Below are 24,425 nucleotides of genomic sequence, written 5' to 3'. Positions count from 1 at the left end.
TAATGATCAAGCAAACCTTGAGCCGCCATGTACATGCACAACATGTATAATAAAGGACAAAAGCAAACAGCTTGCATTATGTATGTAGTACACATGGAATTTTCTAGTGTGATGAACAGTCCTTTCACTGGGATTTTTTTTACACACAGGCCACTTATCCTGTTCCAATCTATCAAAATTACTACCAATGTCCTCCAGCAACATTACTTGAAAGATATATGTCTGGAAATCCTGTCCTTTTTGTGAGTATGTGTGATTGATTTTTTTTATTTTTTTTAATAATGTTGCAGATGTGTATGAAGTGTCGTGAAAATCAATGGATCTGCATCCAATATTTCATGAAATGCATAGCGTTCTGCATTGACCATAACAGAGCATCAAAGCAGGATCATCTCCTCAGATCAATTCTTCTGCATGCTGATTCTCTAACACAACACACAACATGATCTATCAAGTGGTACAGTGTCTGCAGACATATTTATTTTGTCACGATTCGATACCGCCTGATTTCTGAAATGAGCTTGTTTCCTTAACAATGTAGGAAACCTAATTAACGAAACAGATGGAACAAGTACCTGTAGCTGTAGGAGAGCCTGATAAGCCTTTGGGGAATTTTACAGTGAATATTTTCCTCATTTCATACATGAAGTATCATTTGAAGTAGAAATCTGTTGGAGATGTAACATCAAAAGCATGTTTCGTGACATTAGCATTTTGCCTGTAGCTTTCGCTTGTCTATATTTAATGGGGAAAAATCAGTTGTCTTGGTGCATCTCTCTTACTTTCAGTGTATGTCATAAATCTTTACCAACTCTAAAGCCTGGAGTGGAACGAAGACTGCAGAGAGATTCAGCACAGCAGCAATTTCTCCAAAATTACCAATGAAACAGAGGAGAGATTTTAACTCACGCAAGGGAAAGGAAGCCTCAGGCTTATAAAAAAGCCCAAGTTTGATTTTTTTTTATTTAATACAGCTATGTGACACACCTATAACTCACCTTGAACTGATATATCAATCAGGACCCCCCCCACACACACACCTTTTTTAGAATAAAGTAGTGGGATTTTCTGTGGATTAGGATTGAAGTTTAAGTGTGGCTTCCAGGTTGTAAGCATTCAGAAATCTTTCTCACATACGCCATCTGTCTGTATCTTTATTTCTTTCATGACTTCTATATCGGAGCAAAATGGAATAGATCCATCTCATTCATCATCACATCTTCTCAGTGGGAGCTGGAAGATATCCAGTATGCATAAATAACACGAGCTTTACTCCTACAATGTTGGTAAAGGTAGAACGTCATAAGGCATCTTTGATACACAGCTTCAGTACTGTAGAAAAACTGATTCATGTGTCATTTGTGAAGCAGTTAATCATCTTGGGGTGAGGTTATACTTGAGCAACAGGAAAAATAGACTTTACATTCTGTGTATTTGTTTATGTGTGTGTGTAAAAATAAAGGGTCTACAATGGTCCTTTGTCAGGATGTATGGTTCAAACCTTTAAGGATGTCAGGGTGTATTGTAAGAAGCACAAAATGGTTCATTGTAGTGAGAAAAGGTTCTTTATAGTATAGAAAAAAGGGGTGGACCGGACAAATCTATACAGCTTCTTTATAGAGCTGGAGGCTGGTCATAGAAAAGGTTGTTTCTGCCTAAAGGCAATGCTTGGATTTTCCCTGCGAAAAGCAAGAAAATCTCTCTTTGGTATGCTCATTTTCATTTGGACAGCACGGGAAGCTAGTCCTGCAGTTTTTGAGGATATTACAACCTGCTGAGATGAAAGCGCATTTAGTTTTCACTTCCTGTGATCCTTCTTTATCTACTTAGCTACAAACGCAGGCCTGCGCCCAGTGAAATGATATACGGTCAGTCATCTCAGCGATTTTTCGGGGAGTTTCAACTGAAATGCTAAAGTGCCATATCACACAAAGCTGACAGCCGTAGCATAATCTGTACCACAGAAACCAGTCTCTTAAATACCAAAGCTCTGAAGCTCTGAAGACTGAGCAGAGTCTCGGAACTAACCGGCATTTTGATTAGGATAGAGATCTCTGCGTAGAGACAGAAACTGAAATCATCTTTTTTTTTTTTCCAATAATGAAGCTGCTGCTAGGAATGAAAGTTTTTAATGGCATGTACTTTTTAGAATATGGTTGAATGTCAAAACCTTTAAATGTCCACTTAAGTTCCAGTGATATGGATAATATGGCTGATAATATGATTGCTGAGCCGTGTGGAACAGGGTCATTATGATCTGATGATAATGATCGCAAGCTCAGCATTTACAGAGTGCACATCTACTGTACAGAGTAATGATGACCTTTCTTTCTGTTCCTTTCTTTGCAAATAAAAAAAAAATCAGCTGACCGTATGAGATTTCTATCAAAAAGAAAAATATGTAGAAAACACTATTAATGTCAATCAGCGGATAAAACTGAATTCTTCTTGGTAAATTTTTTTTTAAATTTTTTGTAAATACCACCTCCAGGTTTGAGGGTTGATGCGTTGAACGTCTGATGCATATGGCACAGAAAACTGGAAACTCTTCTGGTGTTGTAAAGTCACTGTCTGATTGGTTGGATCCTACAGGATTTCAGGGAGATGGGCTTGTCACGCTTTTTAACGGTCCCCTTTAAAACAAAGCCACCATGACGATCTGCTTCGCTTGTGGAAGAAGGAAGCTGTCGTATTTACAGCAGTGACAGTGAGCGCTTAGGAGGATCGGCTAAAAGCTGGATTTTCCAAATGATGTGAAGTTCACTGTATAACCTCATTAATTTGCACAACGTTTTTTAAATGAATGACCTATGGCTGCATGCCAGTCAGTTTTTTAGAGACATTTTTACGCCGTAAAACATGATGCTGAACAAAACGAACTATGATTCATTGTTTTACATGTCAGACAGATGCCATTTTGGGCAGTTCTTGGCCAATAGAAGTTGCTATGCCACCTGTCTAAACGTCTGGCTACACAAGACTAGACAAGGGGTTCGATTCTTACTGGCACTTGGTGAGAGTTTACATCTTCTACTTTTGCTTTAGGGGTTTCCTCCACATACTCGAGTTTCCTCACACAGTCCAAAGATGTAAGCTGCATATTGTGGAAGCGAGGGTGTGGTGAAACGTTGGTTTGTGAATCGGAGTGGGGGAAAGAGAGTGGTAAGGGTCAAAAATTCAAGGGTGAATTTGACTTACAACTGTGCTTTGTTGCAGTGAGCTGTGGCAGGGATAAACAGGAGATACAGTAGACTAGCACCTCAGGAGAGAGAGAAGCAGCTCAGAGTACGCGCGAGTGTGTTGATACAATAAGATTGCTGAGAAAATATACCGCATTTAGGATTGTTCCAAGCCTGCCTCCAGTTTATTAACGTTGATAACATGAATAACACCTTAGTGAAGATGTTTGCAGATATTTCTCACCTGAGAAATACATGAAATGAGGCTGAAGCTAATTTTAATATTTACACCTGAAGAGTGTCAGGAGGATATCAGCATTTACTGTATATTAAAAAACATGCGGCAGGTTTTGCTAATTTATGTGGACTTATATTTAGGGATGGATCGAATAAACAGTAGTCAGCTAACATGTAAAGACATGTTACTTTCTTAACATTACTCTTTGGTTTATTAATCCAGTACTGTAAAGGAATCTTAAAGGAAAGAGTTAACACAATCGTTCTGAACTCTGTTTCAGTTCCCTGCTTATTAAATATTTACGATTTCATATCAGGGCCTCCTACGATTTCTAATTTCAGTTTCTCTATATGGGTTGTATATATTCAGGAATAGGGGGAATTCTTTAATATTTAATATCGTCTTGTTGATTTAAATGTCTGCGGTTATTCTTTTTCATTTACACCACAGTGCTGGTGAATTCTTATGATTACGATTAGTGTAGATTCATTTTCTGGAAGAGCAGCTCTGAAGTTCTGTCTGCAAAACAAACAAACAAAATCACAAGCTCATGCTTGTCCTAATACGTGGTTTTATAATAAGAACTAACTCAAACTGAGTTTCACTGAATGGGTTAACAATAATGACTGATGGTGATATTTTTTGTGAGGAGACCTACAGATGTATGACTATACTATTTCCAACAAGGAAACGTCGTCAGTTAGGATGGTTTGTTGTTGTTTTTTGGTAACTTGACAAGCTGCATTTAGAGCTTTACCTTAGAGCCGCTACACTGTAAGCGATAACAGGAACTTATTTCACTAATATGAAATAACAACATGGGATAAAATGACAATGTATCGCTCTTTAACCATTTTTACCAGTCCACTGGATTCTGAAATCAATTTATAGGACATTTTTTAATCAGGATAAACAGATGAAGTATTTTATCACCACAAGTCTGATATAAAATGAGTCAGGACTCGGGTGGCTTTCGGTGTGAGATGTTTGCTTTTCCCTCTGTTGGGATAATTCTACGCAGAATTTTAGTGGTTAAGATAATGCCTTCCAATTATTGAGGCTTATGAAGAAGCACCCGGGACATCTCAGAGAGCAGAAATGGGTTTGAAATCACCATTTACTTCGAAGATAGAAACATTTGCGTGAAAAATACACTCTTGTCTATGAATGTATTGCCCCTATATATGGCAAGGTAAAAACAGAAATACTTGAAAAATTTTTTAAAGCACTCATTATCTACTTTCATATAAGACATTAATCATCACTGTAGAAAGAAAGAAATTCAATGCCGAACAGTTACAAAGAGATGAATTGGTAAGTTGCTGTGATATAAGAGGATGAAAACGTTTTTTATAGTGAGGTGATACCACTACTATTTGTGCATTATACAGTATGTTGTTTCAATAATATTTCAATCTTTAATCATGAACGTTTGGTGTACATTTCTTCACTGCTGTGGATGCAGGTTATTGATATTTCAGTCCCAGTCTTATCCTGATCGATTCCTTTTTTGCATTCCAATCAATTGTAGTTTTTAATGGTGATCGTTGCCAGTCATTTGAGCTTTTAAGCTATTGACATAATTGCTTTTAAGCAATTGACTCCCTCTCTCTAGAATGTGCTTTAACAGAGAGGCTAGAAACACCACTGTTCTATCCTGGCTGTCAGTTGCATCCCTGTGTGGCTGTTATCTATGGGTAAAGGTGTTTCCGTACAACCAAGCTATGTTATTAGGTGTCATGGTGTCTTAATTTGCGGAGGCTAAAAATACATGACAGTGAAAGTGATAACGAGGGAGTGCAGGAATGGCAGTGTTTTATTAAGCAGATATTGTACTGTTGATCAATGTCAAAAAGGAAACTGACTTAAATAATGGTTATAAACAAGAGTCACATGCAAGTCATTGACAGTTTTCTGTAACATTTTCTGTAACAGTGGTCCTGCACAGGGTCCCTGGACTATTTTCCAGGGGACTCAGGGTACAAAATATGAGACACTCTGGACAGGTTGACACACTCACCATAGACATTTTATCCAGTCAGCCTACAACACATATCTTTGGACTGAAAAAGGAAACTGAAGTGCCCAGAGGAAATCCCTGAAGCACAGACAGAACATGTAAACTCCACACACACAGTAGAGGCATGGAATCAAACCCCCAACCCTGGAAGAAAACATGCTAACCATCATGTCCTGTATTTAAATTCTCCACATGATATTGTATGACAACCACATCTACATTAACATATGTCTTAAATAGCATAAATACTGTAGATTCCATGTTTGTATATTATCTTTACAACATTTTTTTTATATATAACAACTGTGTCAAATGCAAAACTAGCATTCCTAAAATACAAAACTATCTTACCATGACATCAGAAAATGTCTGTGATTTTTCCAAAAGCAAAAAAAAAAATCTGATTAAGTTCAGGCTTTCCGTGTCCTCTGGATATTTTCTCCCAAATCATAATGAGAGATTACAACCATTCTTTACAACATATTCCATCATAGGAAGAAATGGTAACCTTTTGAATAGCATGTAATGTAATGTATGCATACATGATGTTTTGATTGCTGTAAATGATTTGTGTAATCACAGGGTGTTGTGGATAATGATGATGCATTATGGTAAGCGGCAAGCGATGCACAAGCATGCAACAAGCCAGCAATAAGTGATACAGCGAGAAAGGGCGTCTCATACGGCGAATATGTCACGTGACGAAGCAGGGGATGTGAGGAAGGGAAACAAGGAGGAATTTTAATTGATATGCTGTAAAGTACACCATAATGTATGGCCTGTGAACTTAAAAAAATGTTTACATTTTTTTTAGTTACTAATAAAACACTAATAATAAGGTTTATCTGTCTGTATATGACTGTAGAAAAGACATTATTCATAATCACACTCGCCGGTGTTTATGGTAATTCACACTCTCCAGTGTCACCCATATGAAGATGAGGTTCCCTTTTGAGTCTGGTTCCTCTCAAGGTTTTTTATTCTTACCATCTAAGGGAGTTTTTCCCTCATCACAGTCACCCCAGGCTTGCTCATTAGGGATTAGGGATTAATACAAATAAATTTAAATATAAGTCTCATTTTAATCTGTTGTTATTATGGATTGTGTTGTGTTTTCTCTAAGGAGACTGTCATTTGTGGAAGGAGTCCAGTGTCAGTGCTTTGTAACAATCATAGATAAGGCTATAACTTTAGGTTTTCTGACACAAGAATGTATTTAGGCATGAGGACTGCGTGCTTTGTGGTTGTTCAGTAAGATGACATGATTGAGATGAGAACCAAAGAGAGGCTGATGAGGGAACTGTCATCATGAGAGAACTTACTTGGATCACTACATGTAAGTATAAATGTAGAAATTATTAATAAATAAACAATATTTAGCACTGGTAACAGCTGTGGTGGTAAGAGATTCACTGCTTCACACCACTCTGGTGTAGATGACATTCCTATAACTCACATCTTCTTGTGTTTTATCAGATCAGATTCAATTTTATTGTCATTGTGTTGTGTACACAAATAAAATGCAACTGGCTTCTGTCCAGAAGTGCTAATATTGATAATACAAAAATAACAAGTAAATGTTCAAATTAAAGTATTTCCTATGGAAGTAAAGTACAAGATTAGGGACAATCATATCGGCTGTAAACAGCACAGCTTTGCAAAATGTTCATTATAATTGTGTATGAGGAATGAGGTGGATGGGTTAGCACATTAGCTATTATTCCTTACATAGTTCATTTAGATTGACTATAATCTATTATATTCTCTCTAGAACTGCCGCTAATAGTGATGGCTTTTTATAGCTCACTAGAGATAATGATAATCTGACTATTAGAACGTCCTCCTTTCTCAATATGCAAGAACTGAATGTGACTTGGGCACGACTCCTAACATTTCAAATATCTGAAATGTTGTATTTCAATTTGAATTGGCCTCAATTGAAAAAAAGAAGATAAATTGGAGTACAATTATGGAACTCAATTATGATGAGATCACAGTGAGTCATTATCCTGAGTGCTGAAGATGGCAGATGAAGCTTAATGCCCACCCACTGGGTCTGAAGAGTGGGAAAGTCTGCTTGTTAATTGATGTCCTTTTTAAATTGCCTCCTTAAAAATACCCCTTCACCGAAGCTGAAGCACAACCACAGGAAGAGAAAGACCACACTCAGAACATTAATTGCACTCAGAACCATGACTGTATACCGGTATACTGGTTAGGCTATTTGATATATCTGTCTTATATTGTATTGACTGTTTGCACTGTCTCTTGTTTTGAACTGTTTGCCCAAAGTTGCATTATATATGAATATGTTCATTTAACTTTTTTAGCCCTTAGTTCAGAGTGTTGTCTTATGTAGCTCCTTGTCTTTATGTAGCACCGGAGTCCATTGTTTCATTTTACTATGTACTGCATCAGCTTTATATAAAAACCTTGACTTGACCACACACAAACTGATGCAGTTACATACATTCTTAAAGGAGTTCTTGTTAAAGTGGTGGGATTCAATTCAACCCTCTCTCTCTCTCTCTCTCTCTCTCTCTCTCTAAGGCAATGAATTAAAAGACTTCACATGAAAGGGAAGACAGTTCCAGAGTTTAAGACCGAGCAGAGAAAATGCCTGATCATGCTTTATCTTAGTACGACAATGCAGAAGCTGATTACAGCATTTCTTCATTCTGGCAGGAGAGTAGAGAGACCAGGAAGAGCTTTAGGTACATAAATAAGAGTTTTAAAATGTGTGGAAAATATACAATGAGACAGTTGCATTTCATTAGTACTCTAGACTTTTTTGGCCTACAAAATATTTATTTATTAATTATTAAATTATTTATTAATTAATTAATTAATTTATTTATTTATATATATATTTTTACAATATATATTACAATATACTGTTTTTTACTGCTACATTCTGGTTCATTGTAATAATGTGACAGCCTGGGATAACATACAACAGCCAAAAAATGACTAATGAGTTTTGGCCAAAATTGCTTTCCTTGCATTAGCTTTATCATAGCAGAAATCGTAAATATATTTTACCAAAATAAATTAGGAATATGTGCCACTGTATCTGCCTGAGGAATCTACAGAGTCCAGTTTAACTATCACAGTGTTTTAAGCTGTTTAATACATGATTTCCTCACAGGATGAATGTCATATCATAGCTCAGCTGTGCACTGAACTGAAAGCCGTATAATCCTAATCAGGTCAGTTTGTAATCAGATATGAGCTGTCTGAATATCTCTGAATATCTCCGCCTTACTCCCTTGTCACTTTTTGGAATAACCTGATATTAACATGCCTTTAATCTTACTTGTGGTTGAAATATATGCAAAAGAGAGATTATTTTCACTGTGTATAAGATTTCACTATGTCAGAGGTTCCTCCAGTTGACCACAGAGTGTTTTATTTCTCTACAGAAATAAATCTTGTCAGATTGCCATGTGCTATTTATTAAATCTATAGCTTAGGCTGTATACTGATGGTGTCACAGTGATGGTCAAAGGAACACATTAAGGAAGGCTGTAAGTGAAGGTCAGGGCATGTCACTGACTCCATTATTCAGTAGAATGGTCTGTTATTATGTATTATTTCTCCAAGATTCTTCAGCTACAGAGAACCGGAGCTTTATTATCCAGCTAACAATTTTTAGGTTAGCAAAATATTTTCAGAGGTTCTCACAATCTTTGGTTGTTCGTGCAAAATTACATGTTAAAGCATGTAAAAAAAAAATGACAGAAATGTTACGTCACAATCTGCCTTTTATAAAACCTGTCAGATACACGATGAAATATTATGATAGCATTTTTTATTCATTCATATATGCAAGTCATATATTTCTGATATTTTCACCTTAACATTAGATATATGAATCAGGGTAGTAGAGGAACAAATGTGTGGAAGTGAGCAATATCTGAATGTCCTTCAGACAGCTAATAACTGTCTCTTGAAAAAGACATGCAGCCCACTTGGTGTCGGAAATGCTAGACCTATTGCTGCTTCTCGAAATATATTGAAAGGTCAGAAGTGCTGACAAGAGTCAAGTCACAGTCAAGCCTCAGGTCACAGACGTTTAATCCTGAATCAATGGTTTCAACAAAAGCCAAGACACAAATATTTCATAGCTGGTCTAATCTAATTTACACTAAATTGTACAGTAAATTGTAGACCAGAGAAGATAGAGAAGATCAGTAGATCACACTAAACATACAGGTATCATTTTCAAAGCTTTTATTTATTAATTTCTTTAACAATATATTGCCAAATCCTAATGGACATCGGACCAATCACACTTATATATGATAGTTAAACAACATTATACATTTTCCTCCACTGGGATGGAATCTGCCTCCAGTTCATTTGAGGTTGAGGTCAGGGCTCTGTGCAGGACACTCGAGTACTTCTACACCAACCTTGGGAAGCCTTAGCTGCCTTAATTGACCCTTTTACTGACCTCACTTTATGCACTTTGGCATTATCATGCCTGAAATATTTGGGGGCTCTTAGTTCCAGTAAAGAGGAATTCAAAGACATCCTAGTACATAGAGTGCTTTAAACTTTATGGCAACACTTTGGAGAAGGCTGATGTATGTGATGGTCAGGTGTTGACATACTGTACATCTTGCCTTATAGTGTTTTTATAGTTGCTTGTTAGACAAGAATCAAAAAGAAATCAAATTAAATAAAACCATCTTCCATGATGACTTTCTCAGAGAGTTGTCAGTTGGAATGCATTTCATAGTCCTGTGACACAAATCAAAGATCACCTCACACATCCCACCACCTGCTGCACAGCACATCAGCCAAGATGATAATGATCTGGCTGATGGAAAACAATACAGATTAATTTGTGTACAGATGACATATGAGCATTTCAAATCAGGAACACGCAGGCCTGTAGAAACTCTGACGCAACCGAGCACAATGAAGTGCAGTGCAAAGTACAACACATACGTCACCTCACACTTAAACAGATCTCATCGTTGTGCTTGTGATGCAAAGAGAAACACCACAGAGCATGCGTGAAACATTTGTCTGTAAAGTATTCACACTGACCAAGCTGAAACTATTATTTATTGTCCAGATATTTTACATAAAATAACATTCCTGGTCTCATTGCTCCAAAAATAAATACTGCTTTTCTAGCAAATCTGTGATTAATACCATTTCTGAAGAATGGTTCCTCAAAGGTTCTTTGGATGGATAAAGGATCTAGATTTTGACATAGGTTTTGTTTGGACTATTTTTGTGAAAAGAAAGCACCCTTTATTTTTAGAAGAGTGTAGGATGAATGATCAATCTACTTCATGCCCCCCCCCCCAAATCTCACATTATCTTCACCGACCCAATAAGTGTTGGTGGTGATTTCTCTGGCTTGTGCTACAGTATGTTGTAATAATGTAGACAGACAAGACACACCAGCTGGGACAGACCGTCCGGGAGTGTTGTGACATCTTTCCCCACGCAATGAACTAGTGCGTCTTACTCCATTAATCCTGAGCTAGGGCTTGGGGGCGAACTAGGTCACCAAATAATGAGGGCACAGCATGCACTGCATCGTAGCATCCATCTGCCAGCTACGTGTACTCGCCTCTGCCCGAGATGTGGAGGACTCAGGAATAAACAAGGCGAGAGGGAGCTTTTCAGCCTGCCCTCACTCAATGCTGGAGGAGGATTGCTAATGCTAGGCACCATTTCTGTGCAATGTGAGTAAAAATAGGAAAAAAATGTTCTAAAAAAGATAGAGGCACAACAAGGTCTGTTATTATGAGGCATAATATTAAGGGGCTGTATTGTATAACAAGATTGTCTCCTCATAGTGTGAAACATTTATCTGAAATTGATAATATTCCTCTGAAAAGGAAAATATTTTTGCTTTTTTTTTTTTTTTTAATCATTAGCCATGCATGTGACATTTAAGGTAAATGCCACAGACATGCACAAATCAGATGTATACTTTAGAAAGCCAGCATTACAGCACTACCTTACACAAAACTGCCAATTCATCAACCAGATCATCCTCAAGGCTTCAGCAGTAACAGCTTGAGCTGTACTGTAGGCAATGACAGTGATCTATGATGCCCATATGGACACTGGTGACAGAATAAAGTGGTTCTAAGCACAAACTTGACTCATGCACTCGAGAAGTCTTTTTCTGTCTTTATCATCTTCATTAAACATACTCCCACCACCGTGAAGCACGTTCGCAATTAGGCCATGGGGCATCTGTTAAGTACAGTTCTATTCGGCTGAAGCTCAGACGGTGGAGGCTTACCGTGTAATAACCTTGATTAGTTATTGCGGTCTTACGACACTCTTATGGCAGTCATTATGGGACTTATGCTACTGTGTTATTCATTCATTTACTAGAAACGCTGGAGGATTAGGTGCAAGCATGTGGAATTACAAAAATATATAGTAATATAATTCTCAGATTATTAGCCAGGATGTTCTGTAGTTCTTAAGGCATTTTAGAACCAAGTATCTGATTACAATGTCTTTTTCAGCTTTACTGAAATTTTTTCAATTATTCTTGGTAAAAATGACTAACACTGTCAGACTGGATGGAGACTGTTGGTGAATAGCTTTTTATAGTTTTGTCAAAGATATTGAGGTTTGAAAGAGTCTTGATTATAAAATGTAGCTTTAAAAGTAAGCTTATTGTTCTATTAAAAGTTAAACCTCCACCCAAAGCTCAAGTCACTTGCAGACCAGGGCAGGTTTTCTTCTAGGATTGCCCCATATATGGCTCCATCCATTTTCCCCCTTAACCTGTACCAGATTCCCAGTCCCTGCTGATCTCCTGGACAGCACGATGCTACCACCACCATGTTTCACTGTGGAGACTGTGTTCTCAGGGTGATATATTCCTGGGTTTCCACCAAACAGACTGCTTTGTGACAAAGCCAAAAAAGTTGGTAACATCAGAGCAGAACCTTTCCCACATGTTTGCAGAGTCTCTAACTCCGGGGAGAACATTTGGAACTCCATATACAATAACTCAAGTGGAGGATCAAACCGAGGACTCGGCAGCCGTGAGGCAGCATTGTTACCCGCTGTGCCACCGTGCCACCCACTGGAAAATAAACTGTTCAGTATACTTTTAAGCCTGGAGACCATAGGATTTTAGTTTTCATTAAAAAATGAAGTGTAATTATGTTGATGTTAGTTAGCTAGATAACTGAGGGAGCGATAAAGTAGCAATTTTGATCTTTACAAGGTTTTTATTTATTATAACACTTCTGTAATACTGAGGAGGACATGACAACAGCAACTCTGAGTACCAGTTACTTACTAGTTACCATACTAGCATAGTATATTGAGACATATTCTTTTCCAACTAGCCCGCAGGAATGTTTTTTTTTTTCTTGTAATGAGTGTTTCTTACTAATAAACCCCAACAGCCTTAAGCAGTGTTGGTTATAATGATATAGTTTCTCTATTCATCTCCTAATTCTCTAGCATCCTAACCATCTAGAGCAGGAGACCTAGAGCAGAAAGAGATTATGAGTAATGTTTTTAAAGTGAACGCTGCTGTGAATAAGCCCGTTATACAGTCAATGCTCCTGTAGCGAGCCGAGCGAGAGCTTTATGATTGATTGTGAGAGATGTGGAAAGCATCATACCAACTGCTGCCTCCAATTAGCTCTGCTTCCACCATTGTAGCTGTGCATGGTAAATACACTACATCACGGAAATGAATGCAGCCTTCAGTATTGTGTGCGCACAGAGCGCTCAGTGGGAAACAACAGCAATAGTGCACTGAAAAACCTTAACTACAGAAATATTGGAATAAAAATGAAACTACAGGATTGGAACATAGGTCAGAATGTCTTAGCGCTGAAGGATTGAATATAATCCCCAGGAATTTATAGAATTATAGTATTAGGATATGATACCTCCTCCTGATCTTGCTATAAAATGACTAATAAACATTGCTTCTGTTAGTATACAGTACTCAGTGTACTTGCAGGAAAAGCTGGTTATAAACAAATCCAGTAATTTTTTTAGTATAATATGCAAGTAACAGGAAAAAAATATATACAAATAATTATATATAGAGAAAAAATATTCAAAACCCACAACTACATTTTTTTCCATTTACAATCGGAATTAAGCAAAAGTTTTTAAAACAAAAAGGTACAACGAAGAAATTCTGCACTATTTTTGTAGCTCCCTATTTAAAAGTAAGCAAATGTGTGATTCTGAGCATGTTAACATGCTTCGTACAAAAGGTCGGATTTTCCTCATGTCATTTCCTAACCTCTTCTATTGAAGCATGTGTTCAGACGACACGCCGATGGATTTGATGTGAAATGGATCATTTGATCTAAAAAGCACAAACTTGTGTAGTTCATGCCAGCTTGAGTGCAAATGGAGACGGACCAAATATTTAAAAACTCTGAAATTCATGTAAATGTTTCAAAGCTCCTACTTTCCACTCAAGTTGTTGGCAGTAATATAATCTGTAATTAAAAGTGTTGTATTAAACAAGAATAAGAATGAAGCATGAAGCATTTGCACTTGTACTCTCAGACTTTCGGGCCCCAGTGTAGACACGCTTATCTCATCATTTAGTTATTGTCAGTGAAATGATCTGCCAGTTTCATGCTGTTCTTCAGTTTTAAGAATTTGTGTTCAATTTGATAGCAGTTCGCTAAGGCCGTGTGTGAACACTTGAGAAACGCCAGTGCAGTGGAGAGCTAAAGGGTTAATGTGACAATCAATAGTGCACAAGTTCATGCACCATCTGTATTTTTAAGCAGTCAGATTTTTAAGAGGGAGAAGAGAGCATGAAGCCTTTATTACCGCCACACATACATTATAGCACAGTGGAATTGTTTTCTTCGCAAATCCATACATACATAGTGAAATGAAACAACGTTTCTCCAGGACCTGGTGCTACATAAACATACAATTACTGTATTGTACTAGTAGTTGTATGTTTATGTAGCACCAGGTCCTGGAGAAACGTTGTTTCATTTCACTATGTACTGCGCCAGCTATATGTGGTTGAAATGACAATAAAAGCTTCTTGAATCTTGAATCCCAGCTGAGGAAGTTTGGGTCAGAGCGCAGGGGCAGCTATGATACAGCACCCCTGGAGCAGAGAGGGTTAAGGGCCTTGCTCAAGTTGGTGGTGCTGGGGCTTGAACCCTGATCCTCCGATCAACAACCCAGATCAACGCTTGATCCACCACTGCCCAGCATCACAGATTTGTGATGCTGTGACCTAAATTTTAAAAGGTTCTGTCTGGGTGAACTTTTGATTATATATTTTGTACTTCAGTATTTAGTACTTCTGAGACATTTTTGAAAGTGCATTTCTGAACACTGGCCAGACACAGAACCTCTTGTTTTTTGCTTGCTTTTTAATAAGTAATGTCGTCGCCTTAATAAATTACTAATAAAAGGTAAACTTTTCAAACTCGTAGAAGCCACATGGTGATGTATGCTTTAGGATTTTTCTCTGTTTTGCTTTGTTCTGTTTTCTAAATGCTGTCACTAAGATCTAAAATGCATGATATTACATGATTTAAAAGCTAATGTTGGTACTAAACAGTTTATTTTATCTTCAAATAATGAACATTATGGTCACATTTAAACAGTTTAGATGAGGCAAGACTACTTCTTTTTTTCTTTTTGTAACTTTCATAAAATCAGTTCTTTTTGCACTGGAAGGTTGGGTTTATTAAACACACATATGCATGTAGCTGCAGTTAAGGTTGCTAATATTTAATGACGTTACCAACAGTTGATCTTGGCTTTGAATATTGCTGAACATTTACTTACAGTAACATTATCAAGAGCTGAGAACGAATCTTGTTTTAAACACTTACTTATTAACACTCTCTTTGAGCATTCATTGCTTTAAATAAATATTCACCCCCTTTGGCTTCCTGGTTTCTTCTCTGACTATTTTTCTTTTTTAAATAATGGATTTAATGATGCTACACAGGCTACTCCACTAAGCCCTGATCAAAATATACTTATCGGTCAATGTGATTCACTTTGTCAAGGTATTCAAGATTCCAGATTTATTTATCTCACACATGGTATACAACTTGCCGTGAAATGAAAACCTGACCTACTGTGACCGACTGTGCTCATAAATACACTACATGTAAGAACTAAGTTTAAAAAAGAATGAATAGAAATAAGAGGTAATAGAATACGATGTGCAATATGTTATATGTTACATGTAGAAGCATGATGTGCGATTATGTCCATGTAGTAAAAATTAGAATGTGCAAACCTTACAGAATGGAAAGTGATATATTTATCATGCAGGTTTTATATGATGGGTCTTCATCTTCCTCTACAGTACATGCATGACTTCTATGTTACATTGCACACCGTACAGTTTATATGTTTTGTCATTTTTGTAAATTTGTAATTTACACCTTGTATATTCTATTCTTTCTTACGTCCTTAATTTATTTCATAGTCTTGTGGAGGATCCACCGAGTAAGAATTTCATTGTATGGTATAGGACACTGTTTCCTGTACATATGACAGTAAGCTCTTGAATCTTGAGTCTTGAATGTAGTAACAGTAAAACGCAGTGGAGTAAATAAGTCTTTATGGAATCCTAAAAGATGTCACATGGACATAACTGTGTTGAGGAGTCTGATGGCCCACAGGAAGAAGTTCCTCCCAAACCTTTTAGTTAGGCTGATCATACAGTTACCAGGCTGAGAGGAGTCTTTGGTGATGAAGGTATGTTCTCTCACCAAATCTGGGTTTTCCAGGAACTGGGGAATCTATACTGAGATACCTGACACTTTTAATTGCACACAGATCGACGGCATTCAGTGAATGATACGACTTATGATGGTGGTGCTTTTGTTTAAAGCAAAGTACTATATACATTCCCCTAATCCTGGCATCCCCCAAATCTTCAGTATTCTGGAATATTTTCTAGATTTATCCTGTTTAAGTTCATTTCACTTCCATTTTGTAACAAATGCGGAAATTTAATGGGGTGAATACTTATGCAAGTATGTGAAACAGTTACAGATAAAAGTTTCTTTCTCTTCTGTCTTGCCATCCTGAGGCTTTTCTTTTGTCAGTGTGTAAATAAAATATGAAAATTGATTGTCCACAGATTCTAATGTTGCGTTTTATCCTGCATAATCTTTGACTAGCAGATTAAACCATATTTATTTATGTGCTGAGAGACAAGAGTTGAAAAGGCAGCAAAGAAGTAGCGAAGTTCATATAGCTCATTATCATGCAAGACAAGTCCAGAGTACTCATTAATCCCCTTTAGTAAACAATATGAGGCACATTGAATAAAACACACATTTTTTGTCACTCTAACCTCCAGTGCCTTTGACAGCGAGCCTTTGGCAATGAATGCGCAATTAGCTGTGCTTGTATAAATATTTAAGGAGGAGAAAATACCTCTCTTGATAACAGTGTTTATTTTTCACTGGGACAGTTTCAATATGGTGAGGTTAAGTAAGGTTCTTTTATAAATATTTAAATGGAAAAACTTGTGTTGCTGGACAAAGCTGATTTTAGGGAACAGAAGAAGATCATCAGTGTTATGATCTTTGCATTTAAATATTTATTGCAGAATTTATTACATGTTTAATAATAATAATAATAATAATAATCATCATCATCATCATCATCATCATTATTATTATTATCTTAATTAAATCTTAATTTTAAATTAAATTTAGTTAGAATTTAATGCAAAAAAAAAAGTTTTTTCTTATCAAAAAATTATGTAGGTTATATTTTAACATCTTTGAGCAAATAATTTTTAACAAAATGCAAAAATAAAAATTATTGATCACTATATATTTTATATATTATTTACTTTTTCTATTTTAATTTTTGAACTTATTATTCTTTCCATTTCTTTGCATAATAATAATAACAGTTGTTTTTATGTTGTTGTTTTTTTTTTATTAAACCTCCCTTTTAAATGTACTTTGAACTAAAATTCTTATTATATTTTATATAATCCCCTTATTATATAATTTCCCCCCTAGGAAGAGACAGGATTTTTTTATTCTAAAAAAAAGTATGCCAAATATATGTGGCTCAAGTGGTTTAATTATAGAAAGGTATTTTTAATTAAAACGATGCTGTACTGATGTAAGGGTACCCATAATGCTGTTATGGAGAGCATGGACATAAAAGCCGTGTTACGTTTGTATATAAAAATCACATTCCACTTATGAAGCTACACATTTTGTGACATGAAAGCATTATTATAGATTAGTGTTAAAATATAGACCCATGTTTCCCTTTAAGGGAGGAGCTTAGAGCTGATAATGACTATGATGCATTGATCAGCCTTGTAATGTGAGTAGTAATCGATCACAAGCCAAATCAGCCAGTGGGTTTTGTAAGCGTATACTCATTGATATGCACTAGCTGAGGCACCATGCAACATGATCCTGTGCCTTTTTCTCCTCTAAACTGTTTCCATCCACAATCAGTCAGATCAACATTACTGTTCATAGGGGCTGTTATTAAAAATAAAATGTCTTCATGCACAGCATCCAAAGGAAGGTATATACCCAAATTTCAAGGATAATTAATTCACCAATTGTATCTTTGAGGTATATTTCAGAATCCAATATGAAGGGAGCGTGCCAAATTATTTTCTTATTTGGATGAGTGATTCCATTAGCCGTGAAACATGCCAAATCAGTATGAAAAATTATAAATCCTGCAGAATAAAGATGAAAATTTTCTTTTGTGATAAGAAATAAGCACGGATCACATCAAACCATGAAAAGGAAGATTTTTTTTTAAATAAAAAGCCCCAGCTGGTAAGAATTGTGAGCTCCTTTGTGAGCTAATTGCCAGATCTTTTTCTATGGTCCATTGTGAACAGGAACCAAAACAAGTGCTAATGTTGTTGGATTGTCATTTTTATACAGAAATGTGATGCTATTTTGTGGTTGTTAAAACCTCTGGACACAGGACCAGGAATCTGAGGCTTATCATGGACACAAGCTCATCCATCTGGTCTTTTTCCAGTCTTCAGCTGTCCAGTTTGGGGGAGTCTGTGCCCATGATAGCCTCAGATTCTTGTTCTTGACCTGATAGGAATCTCACCTCATGTGATCTTCTGCTTTTGTAGCACATCAGTCTCAAGCTTTGATGTGTGTTGTGTGTTCTGTGGTGCTTTTCTACTCAATACAGTTGTAAAGAGTGATTATTTGAGTTATTATCTAATTCCTGTCACTTTAGACTAGTATGGCCATTCTCCTCTGATCTCGGATCTCTATCATCAACAAGGTGTTTCAGTCTGTGGACCCTCTGCTCACATGATGTTTTTTTATTTTGTTTTTTTTTGCACCATTCTGAGACTGAAAATCAAAAGAGATCAGCAGTATACTGTATGAAAAACTCACCCTAGCCCATCTAGCACCAACATCCATAACATAGTTAATGTTAGAGATCACTGTTTTTCTTTATTTTGATATTTGAGGTGAACATTAACTGAAGCTCTTGGGCTATATCTGCATGATTTTGTGTATTGTTCTGCTGCTATATAATTGGTTGATGGGCTAACTGCATGAATGTTTCTAATAAAATAGACAGTAAGAGCTGCTATTACAGAAATTGTTTTAAAAATTAAATCTAAGGATTCAGCAGTGCTGTGGAATAAAATGATATAAAGTGTGTGAGGTTTTTTGCACATCCGGTAGGTTCTTCCAGAACAAATCACATTTATCTAATATGTCTAATCAGCCTAATTGGGCCTTAAATGACCCTTTAGAAGGAACAAGGATATAAACACTTGCAAGTGTCCAAAACAAGCTCGGTCAGCAGTCTACATTTACAGCATTTGGCAGATGCCTTTATCCGTATCTCATTTTTTATACAGTTGAAGGTTAAGGGCCTTGCTCAGGGAGCCAACAGTGGTAACTTGACAGTCCTGGGATTCAACCTTCTGATCATTAGTTCCTAGTTCTGATCATTAATTCCTAAATCACTAAGCTATTGCATCCCATCTAAACCTGATACAGCTATCCTGTTGGAGATTTTCAGTCTACAGTCCTAACTGAGATTTCTCTGGCTCGTCTCCTGCTCAGACAAATCCATATAGCAAGGAGTAGGAATGATTTACACTCTATCCGGATCAGATTTGCTCTACAAGTGGAGATAGTGAACAGGGTGATATTTTAAAAAGAGCGAAGAGCATGAGACGTTGCCGAGCTCCTATTAGTGTAAGCCATATCTCCAGTAGCAGCCATGATGGAGTTCTTAGCATAATTGTAAATGGAATTTGAAAAATGGCAAACTGCACAGATTATAAATGTGTCCCTTGGTCATGAGGCATATTTTAGAGGTTTCAAAATATTTTTCCTCTACAGAAGCATAATATGGGAAATGGCAATAGAGTTTTTGTTGCTATGCGATAGTCATTTTCAAACCAGCACTTTAATTGCTAATTAATCATTTTGGCGCTGTTCCTCATACTCTTAAGCACTGTTTTTTGGAAGACAGGCGTAAAATCCAGGCCAAATGTGTGGACTGTAATTCACTATTCGGGGTGGAAGGAAGTGCTTGTGTCCAATCAGCAGAGTGTTATAATTAACATGCAATGATATCTTAGATGCAAATGACTTCTGGCACATGCACTAGTGAGGTTTCAGTAGATTGTAATTATGTCTGTCAGTGGCCATGTTCTCTTAAGTGTGTACGTGTGTGTGTGTATCTTAGTGGATACTAGTGGGTGGGTATATCTAACAGTTCTGATCTGTGGGCTCATTTGCATGTGGATTAAATTGTAGCCTTTAAAGGCAGATTTCCTATTAGTTACCGAGGTCAAGTTTTGGTTTAGGTGTGTGTGTGCATGTCTGTGTGAGACCAAATTTCATTGCAGTGACAGGATAGTGTCAAATCTCCTCACAAAGATCAGTTCCTTAACAGAATTACAAAACACGATGTTTAAAAGCTCGTATTTAAAAGAGTTAATCAGCTAAAGTATTTTTCTTTTGGTTACTGAGTTTAGTAATCAGTTTAGTAAAGAAAAAACAGTATGTGTGTGTGTGTGTCTCCTCTATACAAGCAGCAGACGTCTCAAAGGTGCTTCTCTGGAGTGAAATCACTTTAGATTTGAAAATATTTCTTTCTCTCCATCTCACTCTCCAAATAACAGACAGGTCCATGATTGATATTACACCCGCTTAGAAAACTGAGGCTGAAATTCAGGCTGCAGCTTGAGCTACAGGCTCCAACAATCAGCTGTAAAATGATGATGATGATGATGATGATATATGCAATTGTCTTACATTGTCCTGAAGAAAATTAGAGGATGCACGCAGACATTTTGAGTCAACATTGGTAGACAAAACTGGTATTAAAGCTGAAAGAAAGAAAGAACGGAAGGAAGGAAGGAAGGAAGGAAGGAAGGAGAATCAATTTAAAAATATAAAACAATGTATTAATAGTCCCAATTGTAGTTTGCAAAATCTGGTTTTATTTAGTAACATGGCTTCCATATCCATTATTCAGCAACTTATAAAATAGCACTTGATCCAGCGCCTCCTATTATTTTCTTTGTTTGTCGCTTTGTTTTTTATTGCGTGCCGAACTCTCTCCCCCGACTTAATGAAACCATGAGATGGTAAAAAAAGGTAATGAAATGCTAATGTGTTGAGATGTAGGATATTTATCAGGCTTTTAATTCACTATTCTGAGTTGAATGAATAAAATAGTGACATTAGTTTCGTTAATTCGGTGTGCTCTTCTCTCTAAAGAAAATGTGCCTCACAGTGTGAAGGATAAAGTAACCAGGCACTCATCTGCTATGCATACATCTCACTTTATTCTGATTAGTAATTTGATCCATAATTCAAATAAAAAAAAATTGAGATAAGCAGTGTCACTTATTAAGATGTTGTCTAAGCCAATGTAAAGCGATGCCTCTGAAAAACAAGTCATTGTAGACTATATTGTGGCCACACTCTACCACCACACATTTCACGCAGGGGTCTGAATAGTCCATACTTATATCTGAGGACTGAATATGTTTACAATGTGCACATGCTTAGTTAAAAAAGTTTTCAAAGCTCTACATATGAATGATATTGTGGTAATATTTATTGAGTGAATATTCCCAATTATGACTCTCTTAACTGTCCAGTGTGGCTATTAGGTTTTCTCAAACCTGCCTCTTTTTATGGTTCTAGGTTCTATTGCACGATGCTCCTATATCAAATACCACTATTCCTCAGCCACGATACCCAAGAATCTGTCCTACAATATCACCAAGACCATCCGACAGGACGAGTGGCACTCTTTGCGTGAGTATTCACCCGTTTCACAATCACCTGAGAAACCTTAAAGGAAAAGTAATGTTTTTTTTTCTTTTTTTAACGATTATGGCTAGCCATAAGCCATTTATAGCCTTTTAATGATTTGCTGAAACCCAGCACAATCACTGTGGCTGATTACACATCCTAAATATTTAAAGCTCTGTACAAAACCTTGTAGGAAACTGTTTTGTTCTTCAAAAAAAGGCTCCAGCTCTGGACTGAAACAAACATACAACCCCAAATTCTCAGTTTATGCATTAAATCATGTCATCTCTGCTCTTCTGGTGGAAGTACTCAATTCTTAACATCCAAAAAAATAGGTAAGGAGCTGAGAGAACCACTGTGTAGTTGAATATAGTCTGGTAGTGAGTTCCCAGTAGATCCAACCCAACCAAGAAACAGCCATTTGTTGTTCTTGCTAAATAGGACACAAGTCTCAAGTCCCAAATATGCCTTACTAACCCATTTATTCCTCTCAGCAAAAGCCCATACAGCTATTAAAAGTTTCGCTGGATTACAACAGCTACAAAGCCTCTTTTAAGTGTCATAAATCATCTCCAGAACTGCATATGGACAGCAGCAATTAAATGACAGTTATAGATAGGAAAAAATTCTCTTGTTCAGATTTTGGTCAAAGTGGAATCACGTTCAGCGCTGATGACATAAGTTAGATCACTATGATGTTATATAAAAGGCAAGAGTCAATTTAATCATGAAAAAATAATTATATATGAATGACAAGATGGAAAGCAGTGAAATAAAATCTCTGATAAAGCTTTTATAGATAGATAGATAGATAGATAGATAGATAGATAGATAGATAGATAGATAGATAGACAGACAGACAGACAGACAGATAGATAGATAGATAGATAGATAGATAGATAGATAGATAGATAGATAGATAGATAGATAGATTTGGTATGTATAATATGCATATATTCTAATAGCTATAATCTGGTTAAATTGGTTCATTCATGTGTCTGCATTACAATTCCATGGCTTTGATTAAGTATCTTGTTATTACATTTTAGTAAATAAACATATATAAAAATTGAAATGTCACGAAATCACTGAAAGTTAATCTTGCACACTTGTCTGACTGCTGTACAGTATAGACTAATGGAAAACTCCGGAATAATGTCCTTTCATAAACAATGCAATAGAGCAATCTTAATAAACCTCATACAAAAACAAGACCCGGGTTCTCTGAGTAAAATATCACTCTACTGCTTAATAGTCAGCATTTGTAGCCACACCTTAGGTCATTATTAAAAAAAAAAACAAAAAACATTACCGAATAAAATATTTATAAGCCTTCTTAGAGAAGACCAGTGGTACGTCAGAGATCGTCTTGTAGAGGAAGCATGTGGTTTCGGAGCAACCTGGCAGCAGGAGTAACCGAGACAGAGTACAGGGCAGGATACCACATGGCCTCAAACTGTCAGACAGTTACACTCCAATGAGCCACGAAGATCAGCCTCTATCCGGTGACAGGACAGACAACACTTCTTTAACCTCAGAACCTCTTGCAGCAATTTCTTTAACTGTTTTAAGACTGCTTTATGCTTTCTTCATTGTGTGTCAAGTGAAGGGTGTAAGAGGCATGCTACCTTCAAGATCAAAACACATTTTATGCTCACTCTGCTGTTTTACTGAGAAATTTAAAGTACTCAAGCATTAAAAGAAAAATATATATATGTATATATATTTGTTTTAAGGCTGCTGTGATGGTTGTGATGGAAAACACCCTCCAGTCTATCGTTTGCTGTTCATATGCATGACTAATGTCAAGTGTTAAAGAATTCATCAGAATATATCATGTAAATTTGACTTACTGGAATTGATGCTAGTCTCACCTGACATTAGCAAAAAAAACCAGGCTAGATTACTTAAATATAACCAGTTAATCTTAGCCAATTAGCAAGACTTACTTTAACATGCTTTTTCAAATTAAATGGAGCTCATGCCTTCTAGGCAGGTAATTTGTAATTTTATACAAGCCTTTGCTTACACCAGCATGCTGTATCATTTTTTACCTAAGTAGAGCCAGAGGCGCTCATCCTCATGTTCAACACTGTGTAGCATGAGAAAGACATCACAGCTGGTAAACTGGCATGATTTTTTAATCTCGTTCTCATTTATTTTTCCTTGGCAGAGTCTGATTGAATGGGCGTATCATGTTCAGGGTCGTTCCCTACAGTGCTATTTTCATGGTCAGAAATGAATGCTCCAGTGCCAGAGTGAATATTGCAGTAGGAAAAGGGTTGGGAAATTCAATATTAGTATTTTAAATCCATGTTGATCCAGAATTGTGGTAATGTCAAACCTCCGGTCTGTCCCATTTCTCTTACAACCCAGTTTTTTTTGTGCATGTGCACTATTTATTTCACCCCACTTCAATATAAATAGGACACCTCATCCAACTACTAATTAAATCCAACGGATTACATTCACTTATCCATAATAAATAAATACATTTAACGCGCTCGTGACTATTAAATAGAAATGAACAGAGGTTCAGTGCATTATTAGTTTTCATACACCTAAGTAGCCAACACTGAACACGCAAATTGTCAGCCAGTTACTTCTCCCAATATAATACTGATGGAAAATAGATCATTAAAATCTAATCAGATGGCCATATGGCATTAAAATAAATCTAGCCAGCACACATTAGTTTTTAATGG

At 36.6% G+C, this 24,425-nt stretch overlaps 1 protein-coding gene across 2 annotated transcripts in view; it reads left to right on the top strand.

Annotated features, from left to right (window-relative positions):
- Nucleotides 1-24,425, top strand: part of tmem178bb (transmembrane protein 178Bb) — a 98,025-nt gene that overhangs the window by 31,634 nt on the left and 41,966 nt on the right. For both annotated transcript variants that reach the window (XM_058417553.1, XM_058417554.1), the window contains exon 3: nt 21,610-21,723. In XM_058417553.1, the coding sequence (XP_058273536.1) occupies nt 21,610-21,723 (114 nt within the window). The remainder of the gene's footprint in view (nt 1-21,609; nt 21,724-24,425) is intronic.

This window comes from Hemibagrus wyckioides, linkage group LG19 (genome assembly GCF_019097595.1).
Source record: "Hemibagrus wyckioides isolate EC202008001 linkage group LG19, SWU_Hwy_1.0, whole genome shotgun sequence".
Lineage (NCBI taxonomy): Eukaryota > Metazoa > Chordata > Actinopteri > Siluriformes > Bagridae > Hemibagrus > Hemibagrus wyckioides.
Note: the sequence above shows the minus strand (reverse complement) of the source record. Positions and strands in the feature narration are given on the sequence as shown.